Raw genomic sequence first — 21,680 nt, forward strand, 5'->3', positions numbered from 1 at the left:
ATGCAATGCCTGAGGAGACCAGAAGAGGGAACTGGATCCTCTGAAATGGGAGTTATGGATGGTTGTTAGCTACCATGTGGGTGCTGGGAACCGAACCCAATTCCTCTTCAAGAGGACCTAGTGCTCTTAGGCACTGAGCCATCTCTCCAGCACCTACTTCTGAGTTTTTGAAATGTGATTCAAGGTTCATATTAAGTGCTTACTGAGGATAGTTAGTTCAATTTTTAGAGTGTTTCACTATAGTCTTCTCCTGAATTGTGGTTGTTTCAGCCAACTAGGTTTCTTAAGTACCCTCTTCTGCCCCACAGAGCAGTTTAGCTCAGGGCTGGCATTACAGGTGAGCACTACTTCCCTCTTCCCTTCTTCCTTTTTTTAAAATAGTACTTTTACCATTTTTGTCATTTGCTTCCTTTGTTTCTTGTGACAATCAAGTCCCCCTCTTAAACAATGGTGACACTCTGCCTTCTACTTACATTGTACATGGGGAACAGAGTTTTGTTTTTCTGGTTAATCTGATCCTTGTAGAATGTATGAAGAGATGATATTTATTGTGCTGGATTTCTTTAGTGTCAACTTGACACGCCTGGGTTGAAGGAGCCTCAATTGGAGAACTGCCTTCATTGGACTGGCCTGTGGCTATGTCCATGGGGCACCTTCTTGATTGTTGAATGATGTGGGAGGGCCCGGCCCACTGTGGGTGGTGCCACCCCTGGGCAGGTGGGCCTGTGTTACATAAGAAAGCAGGCTGAGCAGGGGTTGGGGAGCAAGCCAGTAAGCAGCATTCCTTCATGGCCTGTGCTCCAGCTCCTGCCTCCAAGTTCCTGCCCTGAGTTCCTACCTTGGGCTCCTGATGAACTGTGACCCAGGAGATGTAAGCTAAATAAACCCTTTCCTCCCCAAGTTGGTATTGGTCAGAGTATTTTGTTACAGCAATGAAGAAACAAACTAGGACATTTATGTAGCCATCATTTTTCTGCTGCAGCCTGGTAATCATACCCATGAAATCAAGGTACTGTTAGGTGGAACAACTGCAAATGGTTTGACTGACTGAGGCCACTAAGTATGCCAAGGAAGGAGTTCAGGTTGCTCTTCATATTCTATTTGGAAACCAGCCCTCCTGGCTAGAATACCACCTGTCTCCTGTAGACTTCTTATCTTACATTCTGGGTTGAATCCCACTGAAGATGAACAGATAGAGAAGGCAATGACATAGCTGCTTCTCTTAAATCTCCCACATAATTCAGCTAGACAGTTTTCTAACCTCAGCATCCCAGCATTTGGACTAACTATTGTGGGATAATTATTGTAGGATATGGAACAGTACCCCTAATCACCACCCCTTCTTCCCCAGTCATGACAACCAACAATGTTAAGACGCTCAAGTGTTCCCTGGAGAGGGTGAAACTGCCCACATTGAGAAGCACTGAGCTAGAAGGTGGGTTCAGAGGTATCATGATACTTGCCACATGAAAGGCTGAGAGGATGCAGTCTCAACACTGAAAAAGGGCTTCTGATGTGGCAGACATGAAATAAGCAATGCAACTTCCTCCACTACTTACTGTATAGCTCAGAAAGCACAAGACTAACAATTACAAGCTGGATGTGGTGACACGCACTTGTAATCCCAGCACTCAGGAGGCTGAGGCAGGAGGATCAATGTTACTTTGAGGCTATCCTGGGCTACACAGTATCATGTCAGCCAGGGATACAGCCTGACATTTTCTCTAAAAAAAATATAACTTTTTTTTTTTTTTTTTTTTTTTTTTTTTAAGGGTCTCCCTGTAGCCCCAGCTGTCCTGGAACTCACTAGGTAGACCAGGCCGGCCTTGACCTCATAGAGATCCGCTTGCCTCTGCCTCCTGAGTGTTGGGATTAAAGGTGTGCACCACCACGCCTGGCAATCCTTTTTCTTTTTTTTAAACAATAAGATAGAAGCGTGTTCCAAGATGGCATCCTAGGTCAAAAGGACCTAGGTAAGTGGCGCCTAGACCAGACTGCTAGGAGACATCAATGAGATAGGAAAGCTCTACAAACAGGAGTCCATAGAAGGACTCAGAGAACTCTCAACTGGGAAAGCCAAAGTGTTCTTGGCCTGAGGTGCTCATGTGCTCAGGAAGAGGCTGAGGGCAAATCCAGTTCTGTGGATGCTGAGAGAACCTACATGCCTGGTATAAAATGGAATTCACAAGGGCTTTCTAGGCAGTTTAGCTTACTGAACATTCTTCTGTGGCACTCCAAATTTATTTTTCTTGCACAGGACCTGGCCACTGTATAGTCCCATCAGGGCCTTTGATTCTCTAGTCACTGCAAGTTCTCCAAATTTCTGCAAAGTAAAGAAAAAAAGGTGGAACTTCACAGCCTTGGTGATGCACACACCTTCCAGTTCATTTTTCCCTCAGGATGCCTCAAGAGAGTCTGTGCAGCAGGACTCTGCCTCCCACCTTGCTGATGGTATTTTCTTTTTACCCCCCTTCTCAGGACCATCCTCCCTACTGTTCTGAAGAAGGTTTTGGATGTGACTGAAACTCTCAGACTCTAGCAGAGGAGTGGTAATCTTTGCCAAAGGTCTAGAGTCTCAGACCCAAATGAGTCTGCACCATCACCTCCAACAATCTGCTTCCATGAAGGACTAAGAAGAGATCCAGAGATGTTAAGGCCACACTGCCCCAAGGTGGAATTTGAATCCAGGCAGTGTGACTCCTAACTCCAGTTCTCTCTCCATTGTAGCAGAGTGTCCAGCACCATACCCACTCCCACTTGTGGAGAATGAATCTCAATTAGTGATTCACAGTGTAAGAGTTAAGAGTCTGGATTTAACACACTGGATTTGCATCCTGGGTTTATCATTTTTCTATTAAGCTTTCTTCAGTCTTTATATGGGAAAAAGAATGCCTAGCTTATAGCATTGTTATGGGGATTAACGAGAACCCTAGTAAAATGACTAGACCCTCAATGTAAGCCATTATCAATACTGCTAGGATGTACTGGTAAAATTACAGGGTTACAAATAGCATTTCAAAGAGACAGTCTCTTTAGTAAAGTTGCTAACATGCTGAACAGAACATGAGATAATTGATATAATGTGTTCTATTCAGTAAACCAGTCTATTTTCAAATTCTGGGTAAAGATCTCACGATGGTCACAGCTCATTAAATTGGTATGCCTGCAGGCATTGGTTTCAGGACCCTAGGAAAACCCAAATCCACAAATTCTCAAGTCTCTTACATTAAATGATATAGTGTTTGCACATCCTCCTACATACTTTAAATTATCTTTAGATTACTTCTACTACTTAATACATAGTAAATATTATATATACATTAGTTGCTAGCAACAAGAAAGTTTCTAAACGTTCAGCACAGATGTGATTTTTTTTCTTGATTTTTAAAAGTAAGTGTATCTTTGGATCAAATTTACCCTTCATTCCCCTATCTTATCCCCCTCCCACTCTCCTTGGACCCTTTCTTCATCCCATCACATCCTCCTTCCTGAATATATGCATATATATTTTTATTTGCTTGTTTTTTGAGATAGGGTCTCACTATGTAGCCCTAGTTTGTCTAGAACTCCCTATGTAGAACAGGCTGGCCTTGAACTCACAGAAACCTGCTTGCCTTTGTACCACTACACCTGGCTCTTTCTGAGTATTTTTAAAGAGCAATTGGTTTAACTATGGGAATTCAGGATTTACAGATAAATAAGGCCACTGTACAATGTACACAGTGAAGAAAGCTACTGATTTGTGAGAAATATGCTTCTATTTATATAAGTACACGTGTACCTGGTTATGATGCCTAAAAATGTGGAAGACACAAGCAATCCATGAGAACTGGTTTTTTAGAATTTACCCTGAGCTCTCCAGATATCTTTTGTCCCATTATCAAATTCTTCAGTGATTACTTATAACCTAAAAACCACTCACTCTACCCACTTAAATCTGGAATACTTGCTAGAGAAGTGCAAGGTGTGAGACCAGTTCACTTGCCTCTTATTTTTGTCTATTACTGAATACAGGACACTTTTCATTTTCTAATTCACAAAAAAGGAGATGGGCTTCAGTGTTCACCTCTAAGCCCTAACAAATAATTATTTTTATTTATTATTTATTATTTTTATTTTATGTGTATGTGTGTATTGCCTGCATGTAGGTAAGTGCACCCATGTTGTGCAATGCCCGTGGAGGACAAAAGAGATAGTCTGATCCCCTGGAACAGGTGTTACAGTCAGTTGTTAGCTGCCATGTGGGTGCTGGGATTCAAACCCAGGTCTTCTGCAAGAACAGTCAGTGTTCTTAACCACTGAGCTATCTATCTCTCCAGCCCCATAAAATTATTTTTAATCAAGGTTTGTTTAATGTGGTTTTTTTTTTTGTGGTGCTGAGGTGAACCTAGGGCCTGTACATGATATAGGCAAATGATCTACATTTGCCAGTCCTTAATGTATGCATTTATCACAACAAAATCAGCCCAAGTGCAGAATAAAACCATCCAAGTGATTCATTTTTGGAGGATTGACTGCTCCTGCTCTTTCTTATTATAATCTCATTATTGAGCAAGTTCAGACATCTACAGACCACTGTTCCAGTTTCAGATCTACTTGTTTACTAGTCTGAACATAAGAAAATGATAACGACTTGGGGGGGGGGCGGATTAGGCTTTGGATATATCTTTCTTTCTTTCTTTCTTTCTTTCTTTCTTTCTTTCTTTCTTTCTTTCTTTCTTTCTTTCTTTCTTTCTTTCTTTCTTTCTTTCTTTCTTTCTTTCTTTCTTTCTTTCTTTCTTTCTTTCTTTCTTTCTTTCTTTCTTTCTTTCTTTCTTTCTTTCTTTCTTTCTTTCTTTCTTTCTTTCTTTCTTTCTTTCTTTCTTTCTTTCTTTCTTTCTTTCTTTCTTTCTTTCTTTCTTTCTTTCTTTCTTTCTTTCTTTCTTTCTTTCTTTCTTTCTTTTCTTTCTTTTCTTTCTTTTTTCTTTCCTTTCTCTTTCTTTCCTTTCTTCCTTCCTCCCTCCCTCCCTCCCTCCCTTCCTTCCATCTATCTGCTTTAAAAACAGAGCACTGGATTTTTAACTTTCAGTAAAACTGAAAAAAAAATGTACCTGTGATTCCGCAAGATAACCAGCATCACTTCCTTGCTCAAGTCCAGTCTTCACCACCTAAAAGGCACAAAAGCTCTTGTTCAGTATTGGAACAGAATGGTGAGATATAAAATAATGCTGAATAAAATGGCTAGTCTTATTAGACTTCAAATAGTAGGCCACAAGTCTAGATCTACAAGGGAACAGGTCTGAGTGCCTGGCTGCTATAGATTGACACCTTTAAAGCAGGTCTCACTAAATGCTCTTTGCAGAGCCTCACACTTTCCAGTCTCTCTAACTTTGCTGGAGAAGCTCATCCATTTGGCCTGACTTTCCCTTCATGTACTCAGCACTCACTTTTCAGGTTAGATCCCTTGAGCCTCTTCCTGACCTCACAATTCAAGTTTCTCCCCTATGCACTGATTATCTGGCATTAATCTTTTGCTGTTTTACATCTTATACAGTGGTATCTTATACCACATGTATTTAATTTCTCCAGTCAGGCTTAAGATGAATGCAAGTGGGGTCATGTTTCATATTTCATTTTTATTTTTTACAGTGCAGGGAAATGAATCTAGAAGTTTATACAAGCTAGATAAAGACTCTACCAGTGAACTATATCCCTAGACATCATATTTTGATAATTTCATGTCTTCTACTCAAAATACATTTGTTAATTGATCTATTCTCCAGTTTTGATTATATGAACTTGAATTTTCTGATTGAAAAGTTCCAAGTTTTAAAGTCTACCATCAGTTTTTTCCCAACCCTGTAACCATTTTAATTATCTTTGTTGCTCTCTTTCATACCTCTTCTATCTTCTTTGTTTTTGAAGTAGGGTCTCCCCATTACTCCAGCTGGACTGGAACTCACTATGTAGACCAGGCTAGCCTCAATCTCACAGAGATCCACCTGCCTCTGCCTCAGAGTACTGGGATTAAAGGTGTGTGCCACCATGCCTGGCTCTCATATATTCTCTTAATAAACATAGCAATGTGGATGTCTTTAAGGGATTTAAGGTACTGACAATGCCTTATTTTTGTTTGTTTGAGATACTTCACTATTTAGCCCAGGCTAGCTTTGAATTTGTGATCCTTCCGCCTTAGGCTCCCAAGTGCTGAGATTGCAGGTGTATACTACAATGTCTGGCTCTGACAATGGTTTTGACTAAAGACAGACTTCAATCATGAATTTGTCTCAGTTACCTGTCCTTTTTCCTTCTCCCTATGCTGCTTTATAACTCAGGGCCTTGTACTTGGTACATGCTAGGAAAGCATGTTACCACAAGGGACAGCAATAATCTCAAGTACTTCTTGTGTGTGTGGTGTATGTGTATGTCTGGGCACATATGCCCATGTGTGTATGCAAAGGCCCAAGGAGGACTGTGGATGCCATCTTCTAACATTCTCTTCTTATTCCCTTGAGGTATGGTTTTTCATTGAGCCAGAAGCTCAAGACAGGTTTGGCCAGACTGGCTTGTCAGAAGGTCCTGGGATCTGTCTGTCTCTGTCCCCAAATGCTGGGTTTACAGGCATGCATAGCCATGCCGGCTTTTTATTTGGGTGCTATGAATTTGAACTCAGGCTTCATGCTGGCATAATAAGTGGTTATGATGGCTAATCTTGGTTGTCAACTTGATAGACTTGGGAAGAGAGAACTTCAACTGAAGAACTGCTCCCAGAAGATAGGCCTATGGGTATGTCTGTGACACATTTTCTTGAGCGCTAACTGATGCAGGAGGGCGGTACCATCCCTAGGTAGATGGGCTAGGTTGTATAAGAAAGGCAGCTGAGGGGCTGGAGAGATGGCTCAGTGGTTAAGAGCACTGACTGCTCTTGCAGAGGACCCAGATTTGAGTCCCAGCACCCACATGGTAGCTACCAACCGTCCTTAACTCAAGTTCCAGGGGAATCCAAAGCCCTCTTCTGATCTCTGTGGCACTGCACGACATGAGTGTACTCACATACATGCACACACATAAAATAAATATAATAAATAAAATATTAAAAAAAAGAAGTTTTTAGTGCTGATGTGTAAGGTTAAAAATCGCAGTAAGGAAAACTGCTCCATGTAAGAGGAAGAAATAAGGTATGTGTAAAGGGTAAGACTCACATCAATTATTTTCAGAGGTGCAGGATAAAGGCCTTTGGTCTGTGTTCTCACTTTTTCTTCCACTGTTTTGTAAATCTGTTGTCTGACAAATGGAATAGTCATAGCATATGATGTCAGTTCTGGAAGGTAAAATAGGTTAGATGTTTACTGGAAAGACCCAGGCCTCCCTTGTTATAATTTGCTCTGTAAATTCCACAGAAATGCAGTAATTCTAGCTGTTAGGAAGAGCTGCTCTTCCCTCTGATGCACACACTCCCAACGTCAACCTACCCACTACACTGCTTTAGCATACTCAAATTAATTGATAAATATTAAAGCATGGTCTTGGGTACACGTAGCTTTGTTTTACTATTATATTCTTCCACTTCTATATTAATGTTTAAAATTTCCAAAATAACAAGACTTTAAATGATAGCTTTAGCTGGAACTGTAAGGTTGCGGACTCAAACATAGGGCAGAGTTGCCCTTTAAAGTTGACTTCACTTATAGAGAAAATAATACATTTACCACTTTCTTAGTTTGGAGAAAGGGTCTCACATAGCCCAGTCTCAGCTCGAATCTCTTCCTCATTCTAAATACCAAGTAAAACTAAAGGGGCAGGGAAGAAGTGCTGCCTGTCTGTTCTTTACAAAGACACTTACTTTCCATTAAGCCCTTGCTTCTCTTTGGAGAGATCTTCTTATCAGCTAGTCCTTTGGCAAAAGTAACTGCAATTTCTTCTAGGTATTCAATTGTCCTTTCTTCTGGAGACTTTATTCCTGGTCCTGTAAAAACAAAACAAAACAAAACAAAGATTGCAACACTTTGGAATGTAAATCAAGCCTGGATCAGACCCAGGTAGGCAAAGCCTGGGGTAGGGCCAAAGCCAAAGGCTCCCATCAGCTTTCTATTCACACTAGAGACTGTAAGAAGCTGGATCATGAACTATGAACATTAACACTGAGCAAAGGTGCAACAATGTGCTCTAAGTGGAAAAAAAGGTCTTAAACACTGTCAGTCTGTCTCCAACTTCTATAGGATGCAGTGTATCTTGTGGGGCCTGTATTTCTGCTGCAATACTGGGTGAAAAGCCCTGAGTAAGTTGTAAAATCATTTGTAAAGGCACTGCAGAGCTGCAGAAGCATGAGGACTATGATTTGAAGTTCCAGAGAATGAACAGCCTATCTTATGTAATGATGGCTGGTCATTTTCTTTTTGTGTGTATCAAATATTTTGGGGCATAGGCTGAGGACTAGACTTGGTTCAAGTCAAAGGATGCTACTAGGGGGAAAGTAAAACCATTAGACTTTTTTTTTGGGGGGGTCACATATATCAAGTTAGATGTTAGAAGAAGCCCCATTTTTCCCCACGGAACCACCAGCAGGAGTTTATTTTCAGAGGGTAAGACCTGCAATATACTTTTACCAGGCATAGCATCCCTGAAGCCACACAGTCATGCAGTCACAGGGATTCTGATCTCCTTTCCTTCTTACAGATATTATGTTGGTTCACCATCTTGTTATTATCCTAAATGGGCCAGCTGAGTACAAGTACCAAGCATTTCAGATATATTGGCAAAACATCTGTGTGCCAGAGATTGGACATGAAATCCTGCAAGTAAATATTTATGGCTTTCTACCTTGGCAAAATTTCTAGGGATCTAGTGGTATAGGGAACATCAAGACATCCTTTTTGGGCTGGAAAGATGGCTCAGCTGTTAAGAGTGTTTGTTGTGCTTTCAGAGGGCCCAATTTTAGTTTCCAACACCCATGTCAGGCAGCACAACCACTTTTAAGTCCAGTCCCAGGGGATCCAATACCTTCTGGTTTCTGCAAGCACCCATAAACATTCTCTCTTCTTTCTCTCTCTCTTTCTCTCTCTCACTCTATTTTAGAAAATAATTTAAATACATCCCTTTCAGACTGAAGGATAATTTGGGCAAGTGGCACCTTCTACCACACAAAAGCAGACAGCACACCTAGAAGACTACTCTGGATTTCTGAGGTAACATAGCATTCATTTGGATGGGCAGCTAAAGAAGCTGCTAATTTCGGGGAACCCTGGAGCATGTCTATAATCCTAGCACTCAGGAGGCTGAGGTAGAATGATTACAAGGTCAAAGCCAGTTTGGGCTACAGCATTAACACCTTGTTTCAAAAAACTAAAGAAAGCAACAAGAAGCTGCTAGTTTGTATGGCTTAGAAAAACTCAAGTACCAAGTCATTTTCCTCCATAGAAACCCCAAGCAGCAGTTTATTTTCAGACAATAAGACCTGTAAGAGATTTGGGAGTCAGAGGCAGCTGGATCTCTGTGAGTTCAAGGCCAGTTGGTCTACAAAAGTGAGTTCCAGGCCAGCTGGGACTATAGGGAGACCCTGTCTCAAAAAGACAAATAGATAGATAGATAAATAAATAAATAAATATTTTTTTAAAAACCTGCAAGAGAAAAGCTGTTCTGTCAGCTGGACCATATCATCAAAACCTGGTGCTTGAGGTGTCAATGGCACACACACAGCATGTGTGAAGGCTTTAGCAGACTCCTATAGCTGACCAGAGGGAAGGCCCTTAGGATTCTAGGAAAGGCCATAGCATCATCTATGGGAAACAGTTCTTAGCTTGTTAGTGAGCCTTAGTAGAGACTCAAAAGATGAACCATGAGTCTTTAAGTTACCAGTTGACCTGAGCTGCCCATTGTGAAATGCAACTCATGCGATCCACTAAGCCATAAAGCTGAGGGTACACAGGAGGCAGCATGAACTAACTCTGAAGACACAGGCTGCATTGAGTAAGTAGCCAAAATACCCCTTTCTTTCCCCTAACCTGCACCCAAGGCCTCCCAAAAGGGAAGCTCCCTACTACCGGATGACTGGGAAAGAGAACTTGGGTGTAGTTTATAGATAGTATGATGTAGAAGAGGATAGTTGCCACATGACAGTCCCTTTCTGAGAGTTACTGAAGGACAGTGGAGAAAGGACAGCCTCCCAGCAGGTAGAACTTCAAGCAGTACATTGGGTTGTTCATTTTGCCTGAAAGGAAATGGGCAGAGTCAAGAATCTCTACTGACTTACAGGCTGAGACCAATACTTTGGCTGTGGTCAGGAATTAGAAAGACCTGAATTAGGGAAATTGGTCACAAGGTTTTATAAGCTAAACCAAGCCCTCTCAAAATTTGTATGCTGCAGCCCTAACTGCAGTATCTGAGAATATGACTATTTGAAGATAAAGTCTTTAAAGATGTGAGTAAGTTAAATGAGCTGTTAGGGTAGGCTTAATCTGTTCTGACTGGCTCAGTTATGAGAAGCAGCAGCTTGGACATACCAAAGAGAGACCATAGCTTCTGGTACTATGAGGAGTAAATTTATATCAGCTATCTGTAATGGTTTATTATGGTAGCATCTCCAAAACAGTACACAATACCACCTGGAAACAGGTATGTGGATAGACCTTTCTGAGTGGCAAAAGGATGGGAAAATATTGGTGACCCATGTGAATATTCACCAAAAGGTAAACTGAGCAGGAGATTTCAACACCATGTGGATAGGTGGGGCTGTTCTGAGGATACCAGTCACCAGTCAACCACTTGCCCTAGCCACTCGTGTCTCTTGAACAAAGTGGTTATAACAGCAGGAATAGAGATCTTGTATGAACTTACTAACATGGACCTGGCTACAGCCACTGTCAAGTGCCCTGTCAGCCAGCAGCAGAGACTCCCCAGGGTGAATAGGCACTATGACAGAACCCTGCTTCTACCATGGAAAAGCTCTGACTGGGACAAACACTGTGGATATGAGTTCCCATCTTGGCACTCAATGCTTCTGTTCCAAAGTACTATTTGTGAACTTACAGAAAGCCTTATACCATTATGGTATTCCACACGGTACTGCTTCTGACCAAAAAAGTTCCCAGTAAGTGAGGTGTAGTTAGCAGTCTTCCTTAAATATGGCTTTACCATATTCCCCATCCTGACAAAGTGGCTGGCTTAACAGGATGGTAGCATAAACTCTAAAGGCTCAGTTATAGTGACAGTTAAGCGGCAACACTCTGCAAGGCTAGGTCAGGCCCTCCAAGGATGCTGCATAAACGTCAGTGTCCAGTATGTTGCTCTTTCTCCCACTGTCAAAATTCATGGATCCAGAATTTGCACTACCATGGCCTGGAATGAGTCAACAGAAAATTATAGCAACCAAATTCACATAAGACTATTGGTGACCTAGACCTTTTAGGAATGAAGGTCATGAACCATGAACAGCTGAGGCACTCCCTGAGGGCTAAGGGAGTATGGTACTGGGAATATGGCTGGGGAAAATACGGCCTTCCTTATACCACACTTGGAGTGTAGCCAGCACATCACAGTCCCTAAGGGAGGTGCAGGCAAGGACATAGGTCTCCTGAGCTGGTATGTTCTCATACACATTTCCATTTCTAGCCAGACATCTTCCCTCCTAGGTCTCTTCACCCCAGGGCATTAGCTGAAGCCTTACTGAGAAAAGGAGAATTTTAAAGACACTTTCCCCTATTTCCAGCCCTCTCCTTCCCCAGGGTCCATAAAGCCTCTTTGTTCAAGGCTTCATCAGCAGTGACGTTCCCCATTGTGCACTAGCTCACTTAATCCTTCTGTCATAGGGAAAATGAGCAGGGAGGACTCAGTGCTTCCCCTTATTTTAGCCTTTTACATACAGGGTCTCACTCTGTAGCCCAAGTCTGTCTCCAACTCATGGCAATCCTCCTGCCTCAGACTCCCAAGTCTGGGATTACAGGTATATACTGCCATGAGGCTTGTTAGTTTCCTTTTAGTTTGTTACTTTATCAGAAATAAAGCAGGAGACATCACTGAAGAGTATAATTATTAGTAACTGCTATAATTATTAAAACAACAGGAGTATCATGAACAGTTTTTTTTTGTAGTGCTAAGGATGGAACCTAGTGCCTCATGCATGCTAGATAAGCACTCTACACTGAGGTACACACCAGGATGAACAATCTTATGATAATAAATTTGGCAAGTTAAATGAAATGAACAAATTCTTTGAAGACATAAACTGTTGAACCTCATCCAGAGAACCTGAGTAGCCCTGCATCTTCAAAGAAACTTAATTCATAGGTAAAAACCTTCCTTGTGGTCTGGAAAGATGACGCAGTGGTTAAGAGTGCTTGCTGCTCTTGCAGAGGACCTGAGCTTGGCTCCTAGCACCCGCATCAAGCACTCACAACTGCCTGTAACTCCGAGTTTAAGGGATCTGACACCCTCTCCTGGCCTCTGTGAGCACCTGTATACACACGTGCACACACACAAATAAATAATACATCATTTTTTTAAAACTTCCTAGCCAAAATCCCCCTCCAATCCCATGTATGTTGTTACAGTTAATTTTATCAGGCATTTAACTAAGAAATAATACCAATTCTACAAAAAGTCTTCCAGAAAACAAGAGAAAGGAATATTTACAAACTCAAGTTATGAAGCCAGCCCTGCCCTGATACTCCAGGCAAAAAGTGCTGTAAGAAAATGTAATTGGAAAAAATAAATAAAAACATAATTGCTGGGAGTGGTGGCGTTGGACCTAGCACTCTGGAGGCAGAGGCAGGTGGATATTGATATTGGGAGTTCAAGGCCACCCTGGTCTACATAGTGATTTCTAGGCCAGCTGGGGCTACAGGGAGACCCTGTCTCAAAACAAAAAAAAATAAACAAACAAGGCACCTGACAAAATTTATAACCATTCTCAGTGAACCTCTTCAACCTGAAAATACTGTACATATATGACAAACCTACAGCTAGCACTGTGTTTAACAATGAATGCTTTTTCCCTACCAGACTGGGATGAGTTAATATTTGCTTTTACCTTCTAGCCAACATTGCACAAAGGTCTTAGCCATTCCAAGACCAGGGAAAAAAAAAATCCAGATAGGAAAGGAAGCCATTCTGACTCTATAGACAACATGACTATCTATGTAGAAAATCTTTAAGGCATTACATAAAAGGCTATCAAATAGGCTTAATAAATGAGCTTAGAAAAATCACAGGATATAGGGTCCGTCTCCAAATAGCAACTGTATATCTATATATTAGTATTTAATGTAAAATTAGATAAAATTAAGCAAATTGGCCTAAAACTATGAAATACCCAGGAATCAATTTAACAAAATATGTGCAAAGACTGTTTACTGAGTTTCAGTGCTGAGAAATTAATCACTTCAATAAAGAGATGACTTGGATGAAATGATATTTTAAAGATGCTGATTCTTTTCAAATTGATATTTGGTATCACTGTTATTCCAATAAAAGTCCTAGCAGATAATTTTGTATCAACAAGTATCTTGTAGACATGACCATCTTGATTATAAAGTCCATAAGCAAATGCAAAGGAACTAGTATGGAAAAAATACTTTTGAACAGAACTTAGTTGGAGGATTATAATTCCTTATTTCTAGATTTTCTATAAAAATACAACAATGAAGACTATGTTACACTGGTTTAACAAAAGACTGGCTATCTGGAAACAGGAAATCTAGATTATAGACTCACACATACAAAGTCAGTTGATTTTTTTTTAAAAAGACTTATTTTTAATTTTTAACGTATATGTGTCTGTGTGAGGGAATATACACAGGAGGACAGGGCTGAAGGAAGCAAAAGAGGGCGTCATATCTCCCAGATCTGGAGTTACAGGTGGTTGTGAGCTGCCCAATGTGGGTGTTGAGAACCAAACTTGGGTCTTCTGCAAAAGCAGTATGCCTCTCTTAATTGCTGTGTTATCTCTCTGGCTCCATGTCCATTTATTTTTTTTCAAGGTGTCACAGACCAAAATACAAAAAATAAAACTAGAATACTTTCAGAAGAAAGCATAGGACAGTTTTTTTTTTTTTTTAAATCAGAAAAGGTTTTCTTATGTACTAAGTCAATAGCATGATACACACACACACACACACACACACACACACACACACACACATATACAAAGCAACTTGATATACTGGACTTCATAAAATTTTAAAACAAATAGGGGGGAGGTGAGATGGCTCAGCAAGTAAAAGTACTCCTGATCAAGCCTGATGACCTGAGTAATCCCCAGGACCAAAATGGTAGAAGCAGAGAATCGACTTCCTCAAGTTGTCCTTTAGCCTCTACATGCATGCCATGGCATGTGTGTGCCCCCTCCACAGATAAATGAATAAATGTAACAAACATTTTTTAAAAATTAAACATTTTTGACCTTAGATAATAAAAAGCCACCGAGTAGAAGAAAATATCCACAAATCACATATTTGATAAAAGACTTGTATCCTTTCAGATATGAGGGCACATGCCTTTAATCCCAGCATATTTCAAAATATCAATCCTAAAAATGCAAACAAAATGGAAAAGAGTTGAACAGTTTATCAAAGAAGATATACAGAGGGCAAATAAATATGAAAGATATTCAAAACTTAAAAGACTATATGGATCATTAACTCACTCTTTAGTGTTTACTCAACAGAAATGGAACTCATGTCTACATAAAGGCTTGTGGATCAATGTTCATAGCAGCTTCATTTGAAATAGTTCCAAATTGGAAACAACTCAAAAGTCATCATTCAGTGACTAGAAAAACAAACAATGGTATATTTATATAATGGAATAATGCTCAATAAGAGGGAACAAACAAAAATTGGCACATTTATTATATAAATAATACTCTTTATGTGTTTTTTTTTTCCTGTTTGTTTGGGACAGGGTCTCACTATGTTGCCCTGGTGGCTTGGAACTTTCTATGTAGCCCAGGGTGGTGCAAACTCATGATCCACTTGCCTCAACCTCCTAAGTGCTGAGATTACAGGCACACATGTTGATTTGTAAGAAATATAAGAAATGATAAACAGGCAATTCAGAAGTTTCTATTTCTAGTAGAATCCGCATGAGAAGTGGCACATAGGTAGATGTCAACTACTGTTAACATGCTGAGTTTGGTTGTTTCATATGTGTTTATTGTATTATTAAAAGACAAGGGCTGGAGATGTAACTCAGTAAGAGTACCTGACCAGCATGCATGAGATGTTGGTTTGATCCCAAGCACTCCAAACAAAAATAAGAACAACAACAAAATAAACAAAACAAAAAATTTCCTACCAGCAACTGAAGGAAATTTACTATATGGATAATGTTACAGGTAATTTAAAGTTTAAAAGTGTCAATAAAAGAAAATAGAAACAAAGGTGTGGTTGAAAATAATTTAGTATTAGTTCTTGGAAAACATCACTCCTGGGGATGGACAGATGGCTCAGTGGTTAAGAGCACTGGCTGCTCTTGAAGAGGACCTAGGTTTGGTTCCCAGCATCCACATGGCAGCTCTCTTCTGACCTCCACAGGCATTGTATGACATGAAAGTACTTACATACAGGCAGACAAAACATGAATATACACAAATCCAGCACCCACATGGCAGCCCTCTTCTGGCTTCCACAGGCATTGTATGACAGGAATATACTTACATACAGGCAGACAAAACATGAATATACATAAAATAAAAATAAATTAAAAAATATTTTTAAAAAATGCCACTCCTTAAAATTGCTATTATTCTTAAGGGTTCTGAGTTTCATTCTAACCAATATTCAAGAAATTAATTCTGTCAGAAAATAAGTAACTTTATAATGACCAAGTCTGAGTCATGCTAATTCTTACCCAGGGGTTCTACCAATTGGTCAACCAGTCCCATTTTCTTTGCTCTGTCTGCACGAATGTTTCTACCAGTGAGCATCATGTCGAAAGCAGCAGGCACGCCCACCTAACATGCATTGAAGAGCCAGAATACAGGGGGGAAATAAAGTTGGCAATCAGTTTACAAATCATCACATTAGCAAGCTTTAACAAAAGAAAAGTCAAAGCAGTTTTTAAAATTTTTGTTCCTTATCAGTAAATTAAAATTTACGTACTGATAGACATTAGATTTTGAGACTAGATACTCCAGCTGAAGAAAAAAGTCTATCTCTTCTTTTAACTTCAATATGCAGGGTTTCTATCTTATGGAATTAATGAAGTAGAGAATTAATTTCTCATTAACTAAAATTGTGCATTTATATCATTATGGGTTTGTTTTTCCATCACTTATACAGTATTTAAAATTCCAGGGCTGAACGTATAGCTCAGTGGTAGAGTGCTTGCTTGTCATGCATAAGGCCCTGGGGTTCAATCCTAAGCAACACACTCATACCCTAGTATTGGAATGATGGCACAAACTTTGAGAAACCTGAAGGTTTTAATAAAGGCTTTAGAAAGAATTTTAGGCTTAACAAAAATGAAGCTCAACTAATATGGGATACTAGAAAAATGACATCTAGCCAGATGCATGACTTGTGTTGTAATCTTAGAATTTAGGAGGCTGAAGTAGGAAAATCATAGATTTGAAGTCAACCATGGCTGCAGAGAAATCAAACAAAACAATCAACTATCCAACTTCTGGCAACAAATAAAAGAAAAAGAAACTCAGCAAAACTTTCTGTTTCAAGAAATCTCTAAACAACTCTTGTGAAGAAATGAATGTATTAGATTACTAGGCAGGCGTGGTGGCACGTGTCATCCCAGTAACTTGGCAAATTGAGACAGAAGGATAGGTAAGAGTTTGAGGTCAGTCTGGCCTACATGGAAAATTCCAGGCCAGCATAGGCTATAGAATGAGACTTGTCTCAAAAAAAACAAAACCAACTAATCAACCCACCCAAACAAAACTAACTCTCTCTCCTCTCCCCCCTACCTCTCTCTTCTCGTATTAACTTTTCTGCACAGTATTTCTGCTGAGCCTTTTTCCTCTGAGGAATCGATAGTGCCAGAAGCTATGAGATTCAGGGGCCCCTCTATAGTTGCAATTAAAAATTCTCTGCAGCCTAACTCTCTTCTCTTTTCCTTAAGAATTCAAAAGCCTGATGGGTCTTTTTAATTTCTATGAATACAACCAAGAGATAGTCCAAATCAGAGAATGAGCAGAAGGTTTTATCTCATCTTTATCATCAGCTATGACCCATGGGTTTGAAAAACTATTAAATAATATACAGAGAAGAAACAAATTAAAAGTCTGGAAAAGGAAGACACATATCTTATCACCTTTACCCAAGACCCCAATCAATAATTCTGCAGAACTGAAAAATATCAGAAATAAAAATCTGTCAATGATCCTATATGCTCACAACTTGTTTGGTTTCTGAATTTTACAGTGAATGCCTATTATGTTTTGTATAAGATGGAATAGATCTAAAAGAAGTATACATAGAGGTCTCAAGTTAATGGTGTTGGGAATCTTTATTTTTATTTTATTTTTGAGAATGACAGGGTCTGCCTATAGCCCCAACTTGCTTGGAATTAGCTATGTAGACCAGGCAGGCCTTGAACTCACAGAGATCAGCCTGCCCCTGCCTCCCAAGTGCTGGGACTAAGGGTGTGCATCATCACACCCGGTGGTTTGGGGAATCTTAAACTCACCATTTTGGGCAGTCTTTGGGTGCCTCCAGCTCCTGGTAAGATTCCAAGCAATACTTCAGGGACACCTAATACTGTTTTTCTATCTTTTGTTGCTATTCTGTATTGGCATGCTATAGCAAGCTTCAAACAAATCAAGAAAATTAGAATGTTAGAAAAGGTCATTTTGGAACATTTCAGCATCTGTGAGTGTCTAAACATTATTTACACATAGGAATGTACCACAGGATAAATCAAAATTCCTTAGGCTAGGATTTGACACTTTCTACAATTTACCGGTTTCTGTCCTTTTCACAATTTCTCCCTAAACTTATTAACTTTTTTTTTGTGGGGGAGGAGGTTGCAGTTCTCTTTAAAAATCTTCTGAAAGCAATGGAAATTATCAGTACAAAAGTGCAAGCCAGAGTGGGGCAGACTCTTAACAGTTCTAGCCACACAGGAGTCTGAGACAGAAGACAGCTTGAGCCCAAGTTTCCTTAATATATGTAAAAATGTCAACATACAGGCCAGCATGTGACAAACACTTCATAGATGCAATAAATCTTATTTTCTTTTTCTCTCCTTTTTTCTATGTTACAATCTAGTAAGGCTCTCTTCTCTCCAAACTTACCATCTTTACTACTCACAAGAAACTTAAACAAGTGTATTGTGGTCTTGTACATGAATATGATCAGTCTTCTAAATCTCTGCCCTGTGAACCTGAACCAGGCATTCAGAATCAAGAAAGACCTTAGAGATGCAATTCAAATCTTCTCAGTTTATAAATGCAAATAGCATCCTTTGGTTCACTTGTTCTGTGCCGTTGCTGCTTGTCACAAATTAACCTATTCAGATATTTGACAACTAAAAATAAAGGTGATTCTACTCAGAAAACTTTTGTAGGCAAAACAGTAATCTAAAAGTTTATAGTGGTGAGTCCCACCAATGAGTTGGACGAAGTCTGAACAGCTTTGGAATATATCTGTACCTCGAGTCCTCCTCCCAGGCAGGATCCACTGATGGCAGCCACAATAGGCTTTGGGGACTTTTCAAGTTTCTCAAATATTCTCTGTGCTTCCTGTGATATTCGTGTTGCTTCCTGGGGGGTTGTACAAGAGGCTAGCATGCTGTAATAGCCACAAAAAAAAGAACAACAAAAAAAGAAAGATGAAACCATATTCTACTTTAATACTTTAACCACTATGCACTTATTTTACCACATATCAATATTTGGCAACAAGTCTTCAAATACAAAATGAAACATGTTACACAATTTATTTTGCTTCTGTAATAAATCCGTAGACTACAAAGTCTATACAAAAGAACATCATCTAGCAAGTAGTTCCATTAGATCTCTGTCAAATTAAACAACAATCAAAATGACAGGCAGAGTAAAAAATAGCTCCAAGTCATTTAGATGGCTTGGTATAGTATTGCATGCCTTTAATTCCCGCATTCAGAAGGCTGAGGCAGTAGGACTGAGTTTGAAGCTGGGCCAGGCTACATAGTGAGTTCCAGAAGGTACAGTGTCAGACTCTCCATCAGTACAAACAAACAAAAACAGAAAAAAAAAAAAAAAACAACCCAAAAAACAATCAAAGTAATTTAGATGGATCTAAAACCTTTGAAATTGGGCTGGAGAGATGATTCAGCAGTTAAGAGCACTGGCTGCTCTTGCAGGGGATCCAGGTTCAATTCCCAGCACCCACATGGCAGCTAACAACTGTTCATAACTCTAGTTCCAGGGGAATCCAGTGCCTTCTTCTGACCTCCCCAGGCATTGCACAATACAGGCGCACCTAAACACATGCAGGCAATACACTCATACACATGATAAAAAATAATAAATAAAATATTTAAAAAACCTTTGAAATAGAGGCCTTAATGATAATAGATATGATATAATAACAAGCTGTTTTTCAATCTGTTTGACTTGCCACCTTGTTTCTAAACACAACTCACATGTGAATTTTGTACTTCTGACAAAGGATAACTACTATTTTTCATCATTTTATACACAGGTAATTTGTTCATCTGGCATTATAGATGTTGCATATATCCTCTTCGGACACAGGAAGGATTCAGGTAAACTTGTCTACAAGTCTTAAGTAACTCAGGCTGAATAAAAATCATTTTTTATAATTTTGCTTTTTCTAAGAAATAAGCATTAAACTGAATATTTATAAATTCTAATTATACATGAACCAAGGAGAGTACAATATGGAGCAAGAGTTAAAAATACCACCCCCCCTTTTTTTTTGTGGAACTGAAGATCAAACCCAGAGCCTTGAACATGCTAGGTAAGTATTCTACCACTGAGTTACATCCTCAGCCCAAGGTTTAAAAACATACAAATAGGGGCTCAAGAAATGACTTACCAGTTAAGTGCACTTACTGCTCTTCCAGAAAACCTGGATTTAGTTCCCAACACCTACATGGCACCTAACACAAGTCCTTAACTGCAGTCCCAGGGTCTGACACCTTCTTCTGCCTGGCAACAGGCACACACATGGCACACTTACATACGTGCAGGCAAAAGGCTCATACACATAAAATAAAATCTTTAATAAACAAATAAATATATGCAATAATTACCTTTCGTACACATTATGAGCATATAATCCTGGCTACTATTGTCATATATATGTGTGTGTATGTGTCTATGTGTGTTATAATACATAATATAAAAACCCATATTTTGACAGAATAACAGTATTATTATTAATAATACAACCCACTGGGGTTGGAGAAATGGTTCAGTGGTTAAGAGCATTGGCTGTGCTTGCAGAGGAACCCCCAGGTTCAGTTCCTAGCACCCAAATGGCAGCTAACAAGTGTTCCTAACTCCAGTTCCAGGGGATCCAACACCCTCTTCTGGCCTCTGAGGGCATTGCATGTATGCTGCACTTACATATATGCAGGCAAAAATCTCATACACATAAAAATAAATAAATAAAAATTTTAAAATGTAACCCACTGAAGTACACTAATGTTTCCCTTCTTCACATAGACATACTCAAAAAATCATAAATGAGTTATACAATCATATATTGTATTATTCTAAAAGGAGAAAGAAAATACTGGCTGCACCTGTTGAGGTTTCCTTTAATAAATTCAAGTCCTACCACTTACATCATTTTCCCTGAAGCAATCATTTTCATGTTTGTAGTATATCCTTCCAGACCAAGTCTATGCTTGTACCCAGAAGTTATTATGAAGAATTATTTCATGTAGGGTTTAAAGGCATGCATATACCATGTGAAACCTTTTATGATTTGCTTTTTAAATTTTTTGAGTTCCAAAGTTATACTTTCCATCTAGTTAATTCCTTTTAACTATTTTGTAGTATTTTACCTATTCATTTCCATACTAACTTGCTCCCTGTTTTAAATTCTTTATTATCTTAAATTACACAGGAGTTCTACACTGGTCCTTATGAGTAAAGGGTAAGATTTCTGTAGCATATACAGAGTGTGTGGTCGGGTCATATGTACATTTTCTTATTTTCTTTCTTTTTTTTTTTTTTTGGTCTTTTTGAGACAGGGTCTCCCTGTAGCTCCAGCTGACCTGGAACTAGCCTGGAACTGTAGACCAGGCTGGCCTTGAACTCACAAGAGATCAATCTGCCTCTGCCTCTGGAGTGCTGGGACTAAAGGCATGCACTACCATGCCTGGCTGTATGTGCATTTTCCCAATGTCAAGAGTCTTCTTCAATCACTTCTTTTTAAGACAGGTGATCCATCAAACTCATCATGCCTGGCTTTTTAAATGAGCGCTGGGGATTCAAACTCAGGTCCTCGTTTGAGCAACAGGCACTTTAGCCACAGAATCATCTCCATAGTCCCCTGTGTATTCAATTATACTAAGTGCTGCCAAATTGCTCTCCAAAGTGGCTATATCAATTGGGATTTCCACCAAACTTTTAAATGTTTGCTAGTCTGACTCGTCCTATTGCAGAGACACTTCTACATCCATGTTTGTTGCTGCTCTTTTCACAATAGCTAAGAGATGGAAGCAACCTAAGTGTCCCTCAGTTGACGAGTGGATAATGAAAATGTGGTTCATATATACGATGGAGTTTTACTCAGCAG

At 39.5% G+C, this 21,680-nt stretch overlaps 1 protein-coding gene across 1 annotated transcript in view; it reads right to left on the reverse strand.

Annotated features, from left to right (window-relative positions):
* Hadha (hydroxyacyl-CoA dehydrogenase trifunctional multienzyme complex subunit alpha) overlaps window positions 1-21,680 on the reverse strand; it is a 51,188-nt gene that overhangs the window by 12,768 nt on the left and 16,740 nt on the right. The window contains exons 5-11 of the mRNA XM_008834996.3: window positions 18,578-18,716; window positions 17,614-17,733; window positions 15,823-15,925; window positions 7,823-7,945; window positions 7,182-7,300; window positions 5,091-5,147; window positions 2,214-2,323 (exon numbers count right to left, since the gene is read on the reverse strand). Of these exons, the coding sequence (XP_008833218.1) occupies window positions 2,214-2,323; window positions 5,091-5,147; window positions 7,182-7,300; window positions 7,823-7,945; window positions 15,823-15,925; window positions 17,614-17,733; window positions 18,578-18,716 (771 nt within the window). The remainder of the gene's footprint in view (window positions 1-2,213; window positions 2,324-5,090; window positions 5,148-7,181; window positions 7,301-7,822; window positions 7,946-15,822; window positions 15,926-17,613; window positions 17,734-18,577; window positions 18,717-21,680) is intronic.

This window comes from Nannospalax galili, unplaced genomic scaffold, assembly GCF_000622305.1.
Source record: "Nannospalax galili isolate Female #2095 unplaced genomic scaffold, S.galili_v1.0 scaffold517, whole genome shotgun sequence".
NCBI classification, from domain to species: Eukaryota; Metazoa; Chordata; class Mammalia; order Rodentia; family Spalacidae; genus Nannospalax; species Nannospalax galili.